Genomic DNA, 17,628 nt, shown 5'->3' with positions numbered 1-17,628 from the left:
TTTCCCGTTTGGCAGTGCGTCGCCCATATCGCCCTATTGAACAGGCCGCCCCTGCACACACACACACATACAAATGTGACTCTAAACACAGAAAGTAGACAAATCCATGTGAAAGCAAACTAATGATGAGGCCTACTTTTTCTTTCAGGCAATCCCAATTTCTGCCAGGGCTTGAGCTACTGACTGATCAGACGAAGATCAAAAGGGGATTATGATAAAACGCCCGACTCTGAACACACCAGGGTGTAAATATTTAACAGGGTACGACTGAGTCAGGAGACTGAGACACTGCCATTTTTTTTTTTTGTTGGGGGGGGGGGGGGGGGGGGGGGGGGGGGGTAGATCAGCTTAATATTGCAGATATATTGTAACTTCCATCAATGTAATTGTCTGCATCACTTCCAATCCCCCATGTTTATATACATATATATATATATATATACATACACACACCTGGAATTATTTTCCAACAGTCTTGGAGGAGTTCCCACATATGCTGAGCACTTGTTGGCTGCTTTTCCTTCACTCTGCGGTCCGACTCATCCCAAACCATCTCAGTTTGGTTGAGATCGGGGGATTGTGGAGGCCAGGTCATCTGATGCAGCACTCCATCACTCTGCTTCTTGGTAAAATAGCCCTTACACAGCCTGGAAGTGTGTTGGGTCATTGTCCTGTTGAAAAACAAATGATAGTCCCACTAAGCCCAAACCAGATGGGATGGCGTATTGCTGCAGAAGTGTGCCTTGAATAGTAAATAAATCACAGACAGTGTCACCAGCAAAGCACCCCCACACCATCACACCTCCTCCTCCATGCTTTACGTTGGGAAATACACATGCAGAGATCATCCGTTCACACACACCGCGTCTCACAAAGACACGGCGGTTGGAACCAAAAATCTCCAATATGGACTCCAGACCAAAGGACAAATTTCCACCAGCCTAATGTCCATTGCTTGTGTTTCTTGGCCCAAGCAAGTCTGTTCTTCTTATTGGTGTCCTTTAATAGTGGTTTCTTTGCAGCAATTCGACCACGAAGGCCTGATTCACACAGTCTCCTCTGAACAGTTGATGTTGAGACGTGTCTGTTACTTGAACTCTGTGAAGCATTTAGTTGGGCTGCAATCTGAGGTGCAGTTAACTCTAATGAACTTATCCTCTGCAGCAGAGGTAACTCTGGGTCTTCCATTCCTATGGCGATCCTCATGAGAGCCAGTTTCATCATAGCGCTTGATGGTTTTTGCGACTGCACTTGAAGAAACTTTCAAAGTTCTTGAAATTCTCTGTATTGATTGACCTTCGTGTCTTAAAGTAATGATGGACTGTTGTTTCTCTTTGCTTATTTGAGCTGTTCTTGCCATTATATGGACTTGGTCATTTACCAAATAGGGCTATCTTCTCTATACCCCCCTACCTTGACACAACACCTACTGATTGGCTCAAACGCATTACGAAGGAAATAAATTCCACAAATTAACAAGGCACACCTGTTAATTGAAATGATTTCCAGGTGACTACCTCATGAAGCTGGTTGAGAGAATGCCAAGAGTATGCAAAGTTGTCATCAAGGCAAAGGGTGGCTATTTGAAGAATCTCAAATATAAAATATATTTTGATTTAACACTTTTTTGGTTACTACCTAATTCCATATGTGTTATTCCATAGTTTTGATGTCTTCACTATTATTCTACAAAGTAGAAAATAGTAAAAACAAAGAAAAACCCTTGAATGAGTAGGTGTTCTAAAACTTTTGACCGGTAGTGTATACAGTTGAAGTTGGAAGTTTACATACACTTAGCTTGGAGTCATTAAAACTAGTTTTTCAACCACTCCACAAATGTCTTGTTAACAAACTATAGTTTTGGCAAGTCGGTTCTCAGTGTGGCTCCATCTCAATGTGAATCTGTGTTTCCCAGGTTACGTGAGTTCAGTAGCCAATGAGGAAGTGCTTTGATGCCCTCTCTTCCTCCTGTCCGTGCGGCTGACCTCACTATGTGAGGACTCAGGGGACCGGAGGAGCCATTTCTATTCCAACAACAGCAGTTCAAACACAGCAGCACTGCAAAAACTGTCTGGTAATGTAGAAATTGGGATCCTGTTCAAGGTGAATTTCAAGCTGAATGCCATGTTGCATCAACAATTATAATAAGACTCTATAGATTGAGTCCTGGACTAAAAACCATGCTCAATGGAAATTCTCCATTTGTGTAGGTTTTAAGTCCAGGACTAGGCTTATCTGGGTCTGTGAAACCTGCCCTGATTCTTTTACGAACTACAAACTCAAAACATTTCAGAAGAGGTTGTATTTAAGATTTTTCTATACTTCCATGCTTGTTCCAATGAGAACAGAAATAATTTGTTATCACCTCACCAGTTTAAACAGAGGTATCCTAACATTTATATGTAGCAGGCTGTGATGAAATGCAAGGCTTGATTTTGTTTAAACTGTGTGCATACTTTTTAGTGAACATTTGGCCTGACAAGGAAATGGTTTGAACTCAAATAAATGTTCTGTTTTAGTCACAGTGACAACTTTGAATTATAGTTTACAAAACACTGAAGTGATTTCAAGGACCAATTCAGAGAGTGGAATATGCAAAACATAAAACAAAACAAAAAATTCAATGGACATGTCCAATTCATTTGATTCATTCGAAGTTTTAATTACATTCCAGTAAAGCAGAGTGACTGACCTCAGTTGACAGAAATCGAGCACTTTAGCAACCCATCTTCAATCGGGGAAAGGGGCCTACAGGTGCTCATTAAGGTCAACAGCGACCTCTACTGCCACTGCTCTGAAAATATTTTTTTCTTGGCAACAACCTATCCTACTGTAGGCTTCTAATTTACTAGTCCGGTTGCCTCCTAACTCTCAAAGTCCTCCTGACTACAGAGTCTGGAATGGCTCTTTTGATGTTGTCGGCACAATGAGTCAATAATGAAAGGGGCTGTGCTGTCACTGGTTGGTTCTCCTCCGTGTCTTTCTCACTCAAACACCCATACGCCCAGCCCCTGAGCGCTGCCCCCGACCGCCACCCGCTTCCATTACAAAGACTTGATTTTCCAATCCAAAGAAACGACAGGTCTCAACCCACGAGGGAAAAGAAACCCACAGCTAGGCGTGCTACGGATACTATTACAGTGAATGAGCGAGGGCTTCGATAACTCTATCAATATACGCTTACTAATTGATAACATTACATTTTACATTTAGATTCATAAAAGCCATAGCATACAGTCTGTTAAGGAAGCCTATAAACTTACCAGGTAAACGCAATTAATTTTCCAAACTCACTCAATAACATTCACCTATCAAATAGTTATAACTCAACGCATCCGACACCACCGCAATAGCCTATTACACAATCCATCTTGATAGAAATTATTTCCATTGAGAATTGACGACTGTTTAAAATAACAGTGAATAGAAATTGCATTAATTTTAATGCAAAATGTCCATTCAACCTATTCAAATGATAGGCTTACAGTTCATATTGGACATGACAACTCATTGTAGTTCACCCGGTCTCCATCTTTATTTCAATAGTACTGAATTAAGTACTCTGGATATATCTGATTGGGATCAAATATGACAAAAATTCTAGGATACATGACATTGTCCACACAACTGTCATGGAAGTTGATAGCACTTTTGTCATCTGGCTTGAGGAAATCTTTCTTTCCCAGTGTAGTTTTCCCAACTATCACCTGGCACAGAAACATTGTTTTGGTCTTTTGGCTACTGAATCCTTGTGGTGCCTCACCAAACAGAGGTACTGGATCAGTGTTCCATGGACTGTACTTATCTGCATATGAGGCAAATCTTGCAAAGTAGGTTCCTACATAAAAGGAAGAAAATGGTTAATAATGGGGTTATTGTACCAGAGAGATTATACCAGCTATCATACAATATTCATTTACAGTCTGTTTCATCATCACGTACCTTTTCCAAGGACATGGCCATTGATACCAGCTAACCTGTTGTCGAAATTGTACGTACAAATTGCGTGTACGTTGCTGACTTTTGTTCCATGAAACAGCTTCTCCTCCTTGACCGCTGCAACACCATGAATCCTTCCCAACTGAATCTTCTTTCTTTAAAAGGAGAATCACCATGGTCAATACAATATCAATAGAGATAGAACACCACCAACTTAGAAAGGAAATGTATACTGTACTACATCCACCTATTTCTGGAGAAATTATTATAATATTATGATGATGCTGATGTAAATTCTACTTCCTCTTACCTACAGTACAATTCCCAGAGGTCCAGGTTCTGTATTCTACAGATGGATTTTATGCTTCTGTCTAGTTCCCCCTTCTTTAAGCAGCCTGCCACATAATTATACTCAGCTGCGTCTCTCTTCAGACCGAACACCTAGCAGTCAATGATGGAAATTAAATCATATTCAGATTACAAACAAACTCAGGATAACTCATTTGATGATAAGTAAACAAACATATATTATTGCAGAATAATCTACTCTAATCAAGGTTTGAATATATACTAGATACTACATCTAACATCTGATGTGACTGAGTTAGCAACAACTTGCCCTTTAGACAATCCAATCAATCCAATTTTACACTGGAGATACAGTATATTGCTTTGTGTTCCCAAATCAATATAAAAGAGATCACAAAAACTGACATGTATTACATTTGTTTTCGTTTTATAACTTTCTTTTAATCAGCACCTGATAGGGGTGTTTGGGGTCCACCGCTTCCCAGTGTGTGGGCACTGAACTAACACAAGAGCATCTAAAAGAGAAACAAAATAAACTATTGTATGTTAAAAGAAGCACCAGTGAGTTGGTTTCACTTTCATTTCTCAGTAAATGAGAGTATGTGTTGCCTAAAGGTGGAGCAATACATTGCAGAGACATGTTTGATCTGGATACACCCCATAACTTATTGAACCACAGTGATCACAATTGACAAATCAAAAGTTTCACCTTCCACTAGTCCCAGTTTGGCGAGTTTCGTAGGATCGTTTGATTCGCCTCTGCTTCCTTGTTTTGATGTCAGTCAGAACCATCTCTGGAAATCAAATGCAGTCAGTGATATCAGTTCACAACACAAAACCCTTGATGTGAAAATAACTTCTAAAAAATAAAAACAAATACTGTATGATATTGTTGTGGATACAGGTTGATAGTAAGGACGCAAGTAAATACCAGCAAAATCCAGTTTGTTGATGCCTCTGGATGTGGATATCTGTAACACTCCTTTTGGATTTCTTGTGTAATATCTTTCAATTTCCTCACTGGTCAGAGAGTCTAATTCCATTCGATCATTCTGAATGAAAAATACAATTTATAAGACATAGCAAAGTCTCAAACATGCATGTAAGAGATGGCCCACTGGGCACAGACGTCAATTCAACGTCTATTCCACGTTTGTTCAATGTCATTTCATTGAAATTACATGGAAACAATTTTGAATCAACCAGTGTGTGCCCAGTGGGCGGGGGTGTGAGAACTCTAGACTGTCAAAAGAGACAGATACCTCAAACATGTGCCACGTTCCTCTTTCGTCCAGGTAGAACCAATGCCATGTTTTTTGGGGGTCATTTTCAGTCATAACAGAAGTGTCTGAGGTGTCCATGTCCTCAACTTCTGAACTGCCTTCTGATTGAGTCCACATCTACATCACAACAACACACACGCATCTTATTCACTGAAACAGCACTTCAACTTGGCTTGATATAATACTAGGGAAAATGTTACTTTACCTTCTCCTGAGGTTTTGTTTTGTAGTAAAGGTGAATGGTACAGTAGCTATTCGGGATTAGACTGTCACTCCTGACCTGGTTCAGCACTACTTGCAAATGCTGTAGTAAAATCACCAGTTAAACCACACCTTCTTAAAGGAGGATGTCCTTGTCTGAAAGTCTGGTGTCTGAAGCTCATCTGTGGATTAAAATAAATCTGTTGTTTTAGATGGAACGTCTGAGTCACCAATAAAGTTGACATCAGACTGGTTTTGCATATTTGCCATACAAAATGTAGGACCTTTCTTCATTTTGTTGTCACTGGTCCATGATGTTCCAGTCAAGTTTGGAGGAACTCACTCATTACGCTAGTTAGGATTTTTTTTAAAATATTTGTATTTCCTCCTTATGCTAACTGATTGTATTCTTGAAATCTACTGACGACTGTATAATCCTCTCTAAGGAAAGACAATTGTTCAATCGCCTCAAAATACGATGGAGCAGAGTTTATAGTGTAATCTTGTGTTGTACTGCCACCATGTGGCCAATTAGATGCACTCAGCATTTAATTTCCCTACATTGTTTCACTATCGCCTAAACTTCAACGTTCCTTCGTAGTATTTGTAGAAAATAGATAGATAAAATAATGAACACGTTGCATTCAACATGACTAGCGCCGGTAAACATACACATATAACATTGTAGTTTATTTACAGTGTACTACAACAGTAGGCCTAAGTCAAGCCTATATCCAGTTTATACATCAAAGCAGAGGACATGAAGTACTGACCAACATAACATTACTTTAAATGAACACGAAAAAACTGTCATTATGACATAGTTTGACACCCTCTCATGAAGAGGAAATACTATTTTAATTCAGCTCAAGAAAATATTCATGGGGGTATTTCATTCTTGAACAATGTACAATGTGCAGAATGAGGGAGGTAGATTGTTTAGGGGGTAAGAGTGCTCATCATGCATATATAAACTACATACACATATACAGGTAGCCTACTGCATTGTTAGATCATTGTCCCAATAGCAGTAGATTTTTAAGACATATTTAAAAGCCATCTTGGCCTAAGGTCTTGGCCTCAATTAACTCAGGCAATCAATCACACACGGTCCCCAAAGAGATTCATAGTTTCTTAGCTTAGCAACATTAGCTAGGCCTATAGCCTAGCTTTCATTTAGAAAATGCATCTTCTACAGCACAGTACACAGAGACAAGCTGACTATAAGTCTCATGCATGGTATGATGTGATGTGATAGTTCAACTGCAGTGTTTGAATTGTCTGTTAAGTCACATTTCACATAGAGTTGCTCCAATACTATCTAGTTTTCCTAGAATTCCAATTTCTTTGGTAACTATATTTGTTATATATAGAGTGGGGAGAACAAGTATTTGATACACTGCCGATTTTGCAGGTTTTCCTACTTACAAAGCATGTAGAGGTCTGTAATTTTCATCATAGGTACACTTCAACTGTGAGAGACGGAATCTAAAACAAAAATCCACAAAATCACATTGTATGATTTTTAAGTAATTAATTTGCATTTTATTGCATGACATAAGTATTTGATCACCTACTAATCAGTAAGAATTCCAGCTCTCACAGACCTGTTAGTTTTTCTTTAAGAAGCCCTCCTGTTCTCCACTCATTACCTGTATTAACTGCACCTGTTTGAACTCGTTACCTGCATAAAAGACACCTGTCCACACACTCAATCAAACAGACTCCAACCTCTCCACAATGGCCAAGACCAGAGAGCTGTGTAAGGACATCAGGGATAAAATTGTAGACCTGCACAAGGCTGGGATGGGCTACAGGACAATAGGCAAGCAGCTTGGTGAGAAGGCAACAACTGTTGGCGCAATTATTAGAAAATGGAAGAAGTTCAAGATGACGGTCAATCACCCTCGGTCTGGGGCTCCATGCAAGATCTCACCTCGTGGGGCATCAATGATCATGAGGAAGGTGAGGGATCAGCCCAGAACTACATGGCAGGACCTGGTCAATGACCTGAAGAGAGCTGGGACCACAGTCGCAAAGAAAAAAATTAGTAACACACTACGCCGTCATGGATTAAAATCCTGCAGCGCACGCAAGGTCCCCCTGCTCAAGCCAGCGCATGTCCAGGCCCGTCTGAAGTTTGCCAATGACCATCTGGATGATCCAGAGGAGGAATGGGAGAAGGCTGTGTGGTCTCATGAGACAAAAATAGAGCTTTTTGGTCTAAACTCCACTCGCCGTGTTTGGAGGAAGAAGAAGGATGAGTACAACCCCAAGAACACCATCCCAACCGTGAAGCATGGAGGTGGAAACATCATTCTTTGGGGATGCTTTTCTGCAAAGGGGACAGGACGACTGCACCGTATTGAGGGGAGGATGGATGGGACCATGTATCGCAAGATCTTGGCCAACAACCTCCTTCCCTCAGTAAGAGCATTGAAGATGGGTCGTGGCTGGGTCTTCCAGCATGATAACGACCCGAAACACACAGCCAGGGCAACTAAGGAGTGGCTCCGTAAGAAGCATCTCAAGGTCCTGGAGTGGCCTAGCCAGTCTCCAGACCTGAACCCAATAGAACATCTTTGGAGGGAGCTGAAAGTCCGTATTGCCCAGCGACAGCCCCGAAACCTGAAGGATCAGGAGAAGGTCTGTATGGAGGAGTGGGCCAAAATCCCTGCTGCAGTGTGTGCAAACCTGGTCAAGACCTACAGGAAACGTATGATCTCTGTAATTGCAAACAAAGGTTTCTGTACCAAATATTAAGTTCTGCTTTTCTGATGTATCAAATACTTATGTCATGCAATAAAATGCAAATTAATTATTTAAAAATCATACAAAGTGATTTTCTGGATTTTTGTTTTAGATTCCGTCTCTCACAGTTGAAGTGTACCTATGATAAAAATTACAGACCTCTACACGCTTTGTAAGTAGGAAAACCTGCAAAATCGGCAGTGTATCAAATACTTGTTCTCCCCACTGTATATATATACACTTGAAGTCGGAAGTTTACATACACTTAGGTTGGAGTCATTAAAACTCGTTTTTCAACCACTCCACAAATTTCTTGTTAACAAACTATAGTTTTGGCAAGTCGGTTAGGACATCTACTTTGTGCATGACACAAGTAATTTTTTCAACAATTGTTTACAGACAGATTATTTCACTTATAATTCACTGTATCACAATTCCAGTGGGTCAGAAGTTTACATACACTAAGTTGACTGTGCCTTTAAACAGCTTGGAAAATTCCAGAAAATGATGTCATGGCTTTAGAAGCTTCTGATAGGCTAATTGACATCATTTGAGTCAATTGGAGGTGTACCTGTGGATGTATTTCAAGGCCTACCTTCAAACTCAGTGCCTCTTTGCTTGACATCATGGGAAAATCTAAAGAAATCAGCCAAGACCTCAGAAAATAAATTGTAGACCTCCACAAGTCTGGTACATCCTTGGGAGCAATTTCCAAACGCCTGAAGTTACCACGTTAATCTTTACAAACAATAGTACGCAAGTATAAACACCATGGGACCACGCAGCCGTCATACCGCCCAGGAAGGAGACGCATTCTGTCTCCTAGAGATGAGCGTACTTTGGTGCGAAAAGTGCAAATCAATCCCAGGACAACAGCAAAGGACCTTGTGAAGATGCTGGAGGAAACAGGTACAAAAGTATCTACAGTAAAACAAGTCCTATATCGACATAACCTGAAAGGCCGCTCAGCAAGGAAGAAGCCACTGCTCCAAAACCGCCATGAAAAAGCCAGACTACGGTTCGCAACTGCACATGGGGACAAAGATTGTACTTTTTGGAGAAATGTCCTCTGGTCTGATGAAACAAAAATAGAACTGTTTGGCCATAATGACCATCGTTATGTTTGGAGGAAAAAGGGGTATGCTTGCAAGCCGAAGAACACCATCCCAACCGTGAAGCACGGGGGTGGCAGCATCATGCTGTGGGGGTGCTTTGCTGCAGGAGGGACTGGTGCACTTCACAAAATAGATGGCATCATGAGGAAGGAAAATTATGTGGATATATTGAAGCAACATCTCAAGACATCAGTCAGGAAGTTAAAGCTTGGTCGCAAATGGGTCTTCCAAATGGACAGTGACCCCAAGCATACTTCCAAAGTTGTGGCAAAATGGCTTAAGGACAACAAAGTCAAGGTATTGGAGTGGCCATGACAAAGCCCTGACCTCAATCCTATAGAAAATGTGTGGGCAGAACTGAAAAAGCGTGTGCGAGCAAGGAGGCCTACAAACCTGACTCAGTTACACCAGCTCTGTCAGGAGGAATGGGCCAAAATTCACCCAACTTATTGTGGGAAGCTTGTGGAAGGCTACCCGAAACATTTGACCCAAGTTAAAGAAATTAAAGGCAATGCTACCAAATACTAATTGAGTGTATGTAAACTTCTGACCCACTGGGAATGTAATGAAAGAAATAAAAGCTGAAATAAATCATTCTCTCTACTATTATTCTGACATTTCACATTCTTAAAATAAAGTGGTGATCCTAACTGACCTAAGACAGGGAATTTTTACTAGGATTAAATGTCAGGAATTGTGAAAAATGTATTTGGCTAAGGTGTATGTAAAAATTCAGACTTCAACTGCATATATATATATATATATATATATATATATATATATATATATATATATATATATATATATATATATATATATATATATATATATATATATATATATATATATACACACAGTGCCTTGCAAAAGTATTCATCCCCCTTGGATTTTTTCCTATTTTGTTGCATTACAACCTGTAATTTAAATGGATTTTTATTTGAATTTCATGTAATGGACATGTACAAAATAGTACAAATTGGTGAAGTGAAATGAAAACAATAACTTGTTTCCAAAAATTCTAAAAGATAAATAACGGAAAAGTGGTGCGTGCATATGTATTCACCCCCTTTGCTATGAAGCCCCTAAATAAGATCTGGTGCAACCAATTACCTTCAGAAGTCACATAATTACTTAAATAAACTCCACCTGTGTGCAATCTAAGTGTCACATGATCTGTCACATGATCTCAGTATATATACACCTGTTCTGAGAGGCCCCAGAGTCTGCAACACCACTAAGCAAGCGGCACCATGAAGACCAATGAGCTCTCCAAACAGGTCAGGGACAAAGTTGTGGAGAAGTACAGATCAGGGTTGGGTTATAAAAAAATCTGAATCATCAGAAACTTTGAACATCACATGGAGCACCATTAAATCCATTATTAAAAAATTGAAAGAATATGGCACCACAACAAACCTGCCAAGACAGGGCCACCCACCAAAACTCACGTACCAGGCAAGGAGGGCATTAATCAGAGAGGCAACAAAGAGACCAAAGATAACCCTGAAGGAGCTGCAAAGCTCCACAGCAGAGATGGAGTATCTGTCCATAGGACCACTTTAAGCCGTACACTCCACAGAGCTGGGCTTTACGGAAGCGTGGCAGAAAAAAGCCATTGCTTAAAGAAAAAAATAAGCAAACACGTTTGGTGTTTGCCAAAGGCATGTCGGAGACTCCCCAAACATATGGAAGAAGGTACTCTGGTCAGATGAGACTAAAATTGAGTTTTTTGGCCATTAAGGAAAACGCTATGTCTGGCGCAAACCCAACACCTCTCATCACCCCGAGAACACCATCCACACAGTGAATTATGGTGGTGGCAGTATCATGCTGTGGGGATGTTTTTCATCGGCAGGGACTGGGAAACTGGTCAGAATTGAAGGATGGCGCTAAATACAGGGAAATTCTTGAGGGAAACCTGTTCTTCCAGAGATTTGAGACTGGGATGGAGGTTCACCTTCCAGCAGGACAATGACCCTAAGCATACTGCTAAAGCAACACTTGAGTGGTTTACGGGGAAACATATAAATGTCTTGGAATGGCCTAGTCAAAGCCCAAACCTCAATCCAATGGAGAATCTGTGGTATGATTTAAAGAATGCTGTACACCAGCGGAACCCATCCAACTTGAAGGAGCTGGAGCAGTTTTGCCTTGAAGAATGGGCAAAAATCCCAGTGGCTAGATGTGCCAAGCTTATAGAGAGTGAATAGTGCACGCTCAAGTTTTGTTTTTTTGTCTTATTTCTTGTTTGTGTCACCCCAAAAAATATTTAGCATCTTCAAAGTGGTAGACATGTTGTGTAAATGAAATGATATACCCCCCAAAAAATCAATTTTAAATCCAGGTTGTAAGGCAACAAAATAGGAAAACTGCCAAGGGGTATATATATATATATATATATATATATATATATATATATATATACAGTATATATTAATTGTAACTGTACAGTAATCTGCTCTTGTAATATGTCTATCTATGAAATCAGGTCCTTGTATACAGAAGTAGAGCAAGTCAAATGTTTGTGTACTTAATGTTGCCGACTATTCACTTGTTTGCAGTTACTGTGTAATAGTGAGTTATTGCATCCTGGTCACCAAAGTAGTTATCCAGTCTACATACTCAGTAGAAGTGTGTTGAGGTTTTTTGCTTTGCTTGATTATGGTCATGTTGGACCCAAACAGTCAAAGGAAAATAAAAAAAGAATACCTGCACACTGTTAGAACGCTCCCGAAACGTATTCGCAACGTTTTGACATCACAGGGTGATCCTGCCAAAGATCCTCTGTGGCAGGTTGAAACATTGCTAATCCATTTCAGGAACACTCCAACAGCGTGCAGTTACTTTTCTTTTTTTCAAATACGCCACCTCTCGCCCTGACCGACCCACAAGTCTCTAAACACAGTAAATAGACAAACCACTCTGTACAAACTTTACAGCTTTTATAGAAACATAGTCCTCTTCTATGACCTTCTTTGCTCTGCCATAGTAATCCATTAAGGCACTTCTTATGATCCAAGTCCCAGTCAGGCCTTGTATCAAAAAGCAGGAAGTCATCATGGCCATCCATTGAGACCCTCCTCTCTCGACCTTTCCCCCAATGTTTCTGAATCCCAATCCCAATCCCAATCCCGCTCTGGTAAAAAAAAGTCCATCCCCTGTACATTGTGTAATAACGTCCCTGATCAACCCATAGGCGTCAGTAGAACTCAATGAGATACTCTGGGTAAATCTGGTTGCAGTCGAAGATGACGTAGATCTTTGGGTTGGCGAGGTCGTCCACACAGCTGTCGAAGAAGTTGCTGTAGCTCATGTCCTTGGATGGCGGTCGGCAGAAGAGCGGGTTGCCTAACGTGGACTCGCCGACCAGCACTCTGGCCAGGAACATGGTCTTATATGGAGGCTCGCTTGAAAATATCGGCGGGGCTAGTCCGTGCTTCTGCAAGGCAAAGTTATGTTTCCCCGTCGTAAGGCAGAATTTGCTGGAATACTTGGCGTCTCGGGCGAAATAACTCCCTGAGAAATGATGGGAAGGATGGTATTAGAATGTTATGTTTGAACAGTTGAAACTACGGTGGCAAAATTCCAGTAACTTTTTCCAAAATTCCAAGGTTTTCCAGAAATCAAAGTTGGAAGATTCTCAGAATCAGGCAGGAATAAGCAGGAAATCCAGGAATACTCTAACCGGGATTTCTGGAAAACCTGGAAATTGTGGGAAAGTTACGATTTCATGACACAACACAAGCGGAATCTACCTCTGCCATAGACGTCCCCGTGGCTCCCAGTTAGCCGCCAGTCAAAGTTATATGTGCATATAGCCTGTACGTTGCTGTGGCCTGTGCCATGAAATAACATTTTCTCCTCAATGTCCACAACTCGCTTTATCTTGCGTAATTGTTGTTTTTTCCTTTAGAAATTGGAAACCAAGGAGTAAAAAACACACAAAGCATTGATCAGTCTCAGCATTTAGGTTAAGTATGTTTTCCAACCAAAAGATCTCTAAAAAGTTATCGAGAAAGGTCTACCTATCTAATTCAAACCATCACTCTAAACTGGCATTCTAGGTGCTATCCCCAAAATCATTTAGATACTCACTTCAATTAGATACTCACTTCAATTAGATAATTCAACTATACTAACATCATTATAATACCTTATAATACCTCCCCACACACACGCGCGCGCACACACACACACACACACACACAGCTCTACCTGCAAAAGAACTCCCACAGATCCAGGTTCTGTATCCTCTGAATAGATTTGATAGGGTGACACATGGTCCTTTCATAGAGTCTGACCACTTCCTTGAACTCATAAGTGTCTCTTGCCAATGAAACGAGCTGAAAAATAGAGATCCTATTAAATTACTAGTATTCTAATTCCTAATTCTAATTCTACGAGCTGAAAGAGAACAGTCAATCAGACATGGCAATACTGCAAATTAATGACACACTGTTTTTTTGTTAGAAAGAAACAAACTGAGGCCTCCCGAGTGGCGCAGCGATCTAAGGCACTGCATCGCAGTGTTGCGGCGTCGATCCCAGGCTGTGTCACAACCGGCTGGGACCGGGAGTCCCATAGTGCGGGTTTGGCCGGGGGGGCTTTACTTGGCTCATTGCGCTCTAGCGACTCCTTGTGGCGGGCCAGGCGCCTGCAGGCTGACTTCAGTGTTTCCTTCGACACATTGGTGTGGCTGGCTTCCAAGTTAAGCGAGCGGGTGTTAAGAGGCGCGGTTTGGCGGGTCATGTTTCGGAGGATGCATAACTTGACCTTGGCCTCTCCTGAACCCGTTGGGGAGTTGCGTCAATGAGACAAGATTGTAATATCACGAAATTGGGGAGAAAAAGGGGGTAAAAACGACCCCCCAAAAATACAATAAAAAAATAACATCTACAAACTGGCTAAAGAGAGTCATGGTAGATACATTGATAACACTTTTTTATAACACTTTTTATCTCAATATCAAATCAAATTTCTGGGAAACAATTAAGTACCGTACTGTGATTTTTTCAATTAAAATGGTAAAAAATAAACAAAAATAGCTTAGCCAAGAGCAATTTCTCAAGCAAGAATTTTGCTAGGACTGTCTGGGAGTGGTCTGAGTACGGAGGGGAAAACGGAAAACTAGCTGCTTTTGGCAGAGAGATTTGGAACTCTCTTTCTTATTGGTCTATTAACTCCATCCCACCAAAACAGGCAGACATTTCAGGCTGTCTTTTCAAACAGCTCTTACACTAAAAGGGCATTATCATAATTTTAACATCATAGTGTGGAACTATATAAAAAACACAGGAAAAACATGTTTTCGACTTCACTTGGCCTTTAAAAGGTAGAGTCAGCAATGCACAAAGTAAATAGCAATATCGGGCCGTTTTCCACAACAACTAAGAGCATTGAAGTGCAAAGTGAAACCTCTCCACCGTTGTTCCGCAGCTATTAAGTTATAGAAGATTGACGTGCCGCCCTGCACACGTGCAGATACACTGTGATCCTCTGTCAGTGCATCGTCTTGCACAGCGCTCATCTGCAACATCTGCGGTGCTGCTCGTGGCAACGTCATGTCGCTGAATATCAGTTTAATACTGACAGGTATAATGCATTATAAAACTTGTCATAAGCATCCATTACTCTACATTTACAGGTAACATGAGTAGGTCTTGAGCAGGTAAATTGCTGGTCGGGATTTACCTGTATTTCTACCACTACCCCATTGAGATAGAAACCTGAACCTGCAAAAGATGGTACTTTACAGGTAAAGCTCTCTGTCTAAACGGACTAGATCCACAGCATATTGTCCACACACATCCTTGTTCCCTTACCTGATAAGGCTCGTCTGTATTTATTCTCTCCCAGTGGCAGGGCACCGGCAGGGCCAGATTATCACAAATAAACCTGGGCGAGGGTGACAGATGCATATACATAATTCAGACATATACTGTACAGGTCAGGCCTGGGTCCAACTGCTAGGTGGTTATTATGTCAATGCCCTTAGTTACACATCCTTTTACTTTCACCCAAAATGTAGCACAACATGCATTAGGTTTAACCATAGAACAGGTGATGCTTCTAACCCCACAATAGACTAAAGTAAGCTCCAGGAAGTAAGATCCAGGAAGTAAGCTCCAGGAAGTAAGCTCCAGGAAGTGAAACTGACCACAGAGCAAATGGAGAGAGCACTCAGAGCTCTGTATTTCTGAGTTATACAGCTACAGGCCTGTGGGTGACCTGCATGTCTGAGTTATACAGCTACAGGCCCGTGGATGACCCCATTGGTACAGCTCAGACTCACCTAAAGCCAGTGGCAGAGTGGAAGGCCCGTTTGATTGGCCGTTGTTTCCCAGTCGTGACATTGATCTGCTTCATGACTGGTTGTGAAACAAAGACAAACAAAGATCAGCCAATTAAAGACACACTCAAACATATCCAATGATTGTCAATGATACTGTATAGATGTGTACCAGTGCTGTAGTGTTCTTCGTACCTGAGAAGTCCAGTCTGTAGGTGTACTTGGCGGTGTAAAACTCCATGACACCGTGTTGATTCCTGATGTAATTCTGTTCTATCTGCTCACTGGTCACAGAGCATGCAGCACTTGGATCAATCTGCCACAACCAGAACAAATTGCAAATGAGACAGTGCATGGTATGGGTGGAGTGAGTGAGGGGATGGAGGGATGGGTGCATGGATGGATGCAATGAGAGGACAGCTAGAGGGATGGAATAATGAAGGGATGGATTGATAGATCAAGTGAGAGGATGGATGGACGATGAATGCATAGGTGGAGTGATATGTCCTGTACCTCAAACATGTGCCACACTCCACACTCAGCTAGGTAATACCAGCACCAGACAGCCTCTGACGTGTCCATCTCCTCCACCATCTCTGAGGACTCTTCCTCGGGTGCCCTTATGGCAAACATGTCTGGACCTGGGAAGAGCAGTAGACAATGTCATTGCATTGGCTTATAGTGGATAGTGGATGAGGAGTAGGCTAGGTTTATTTTCAGCATGACATTTCATATTTTCTAATATCTGGTCTCATATTTCTCACGGATTTGCTTCCATCTATGAACAATACCTATGTGAATTGGACCAATATGTTTCCAACAACACCATTAGGTTCTTCCTGGTTGGCACACTGTCTGTCGACGTGTCACCAGCTTCTTGCAAATTCTCTGCACCCCGAAGTGCTTAGATGAGAATGTGTGTGTGCATGTCAAATAGACGAACAACATTCACTAAGATGCTATCAAACACCAGCAATATGTTTATCACATCGGGTATATAGGCTATAGGAAATATAACTAGCTACTAGCATGAAATATAGCAGGCTATCTTACCGGTTTATCGAGCTATTAGCCAGCCTCCAAGCTACTGCGTTTAACCTCTTCCAGAATTGGTAATCATATATTCCAGCTAACCATGAATTTCAACCCGTGCTGCAAAGTCGTATTTAGCACCCAGCATCGTGAGGTCTTTTGTAGAATTATGCGAATTCATTTGCGTTTCTCTTTCGATTGTTATGTTTACATTCGTTTCCTGGTAGCAAACGTCACAGAACACGTCACAATTCCAAGTTGCTCCCACTAGGTGTGCGTTCGTAAATTCACTCTGGCTTTCTCCTCTGATATCAGACCACTCTCGTCTGAGTGTGCCAATGCGCAGAATAACTGATGAATTTACGAACGCTCAACACCCGTTGAATGCGGTGGGTGTCAGTAAATGTCGGCAAAAAAACGTAATTAAATTGTTGCCAGCAGCACAGTTACAGTCACCAACGCTCTGGGTAACATGAAAACACCCTAACCAGCTCTGCTAGGGCGAGTAAAATGGTCAGAGTGAGATTTCTCTCATTTGTGTCTTGGAAGTAGCTAGCAAGCTAGAAAACGTTAGCCAGTTAGCTTGGGTGCCGTTGTGAGGCCAGAACGCTCGGATCAACCTACTCCTCGGCCAGAGCGTCCAGTGTGCGCTCGGAACGCTCCGTTTTTACGAAAGTACAATCTGACAACCCTCCTAATTTACGAACGA

The 17,628-nt window shown here is 41.4% G+C and overlaps 2 protein-coding genes across 2 annotated transcripts; both read right to left on the bottom strand.

The window, feature by feature from the left end:
• Nucleotides 1–2,639: 2,639 nt before the first annotated feature.
• On the bottom strand, nucleotides 2,640–5,836 carry LOC311119702 (protein mono-ADP-ribosyltransferase PARP11-like). Its single transcript, XM_084194366.1, has 8 exons — nucleotides 5,737–5,836; nucleotides 5,511–5,648; nucleotides 5,180–5,300; nucleotides 4,958–5,042; nucleotides 4,700–4,763; nucleotides 4,250–4,380; nucleotides 3,943–4,094; nucleotides 2,640–3,838 (listed from the first exon to the last, which is right to left on the bottom strand). The coding sequence occupies exons 2-8, from the start codon at nucleotides 5,646–5,648 to the stop codon at nucleotides 3,540–3,542; spliced, it is 990 nt and encodes a 329-aa protein (XP_084050492.1). The 5' UTR covers nucleotides 5,737–5,836; the 3' UTR covers nucleotides 2,640–3,539.
• Nucleotides 5,837–12,456: 6,620 nt separating this feature from the next.
• LOC311119701 (protein mono-ADP-ribosyltransferase PARP11-like) lies at nucleotides 12,457–17,158 on the bottom strand. The gene is made up of 8 exons (XM_084194365.1): nucleotides 16,941–17,158; nucleotides 16,401–16,528; nucleotides 16,083–16,203; nucleotides 15,891–15,966; nucleotides 15,421–15,493; nucleotides 13,814–13,941; nucleotides 13,354–13,505; nucleotides 12,457–13,114 (listed from the first exon to the last, which is right to left on the bottom strand). The coding sequence occupies exons 2-8, from the start codon at nucleotides 16,518–16,520 to the stop codon at nucleotides 12,798–12,800; spliced, it is 987 nt and encodes a 328-aa protein (XP_084050491.1). The 5' UTR covers nucleotides 16,521–16,528; nucleotides 16,941–17,158; the 3' UTR covers nucleotides 12,457–12,797.
• Nucleotides 17,159–17,628: the final 470 nt, after the last annotated feature.

Source organism: Coregonus lavaretus (assembly GCF_964263955.1).
Source record: "Coregonus lavaretus genome assembly, contig: HAP1_SCAFFOLD_2311, whole genome shotgun sequence".
Classification (NCBI taxonomy): domain Eukaryota; kingdom Metazoa; phylum Chordata; class Actinopteri; order Salmoniformes; family Salmonidae; genus Coregonus; species Coregonus lavaretus.
Note: the sequence above shows the minus strand (reverse complement) of the source record. Positions and strands in the feature narration are given on the sequence as shown.

Bases quoted from the DNA above. Each gene is read 5' to 3' on its own strand.
- LOC311119702 (XM_084194366.1), bottom strand. From the start codon at position 5,648: ATGTGGACTCAATCAGAAGGCAGTTCAGAAGTTGAGGACATGGACACC. The intron at 4,764-4,957 runs GTGAAACTTTTG...TTTCTCTTTTAG, and splicing joins CAAACTGGGACTAGTGGAAG to ATGCTCTTGTGTTAGTTCAG. The intron at 4,095-4,249 runs GTAAGAGGAAGT...CTCCTTTTAAAG, and splicing joins CTCTGGGAATTGTACTGTAG to AAAGAAGATTCAGTTGGGAA.
- LOC311119701 (XM_084194365.1), bottom strand. From the start codon at position 16,520: ATGTTTGCCATAAGGGCACCCGAGGAAGAGTCCTCAGAGATGGTGGAG. The intron at 13,942-15,420 runs GTAAGGGAACAA...TCTATTTTTCAG, and splicing joins ATACAGACGAGCCTTATCAG to CTCGTTTCATTGGCAAGAGA. The intron at 13,115-13,353 runs GTAGATTCCGCT...ATCATTTCTCAG, and splicing joins CGGGGACGTCTATGGCAGAG to GGAGTTATTTCGCCCGAGAC.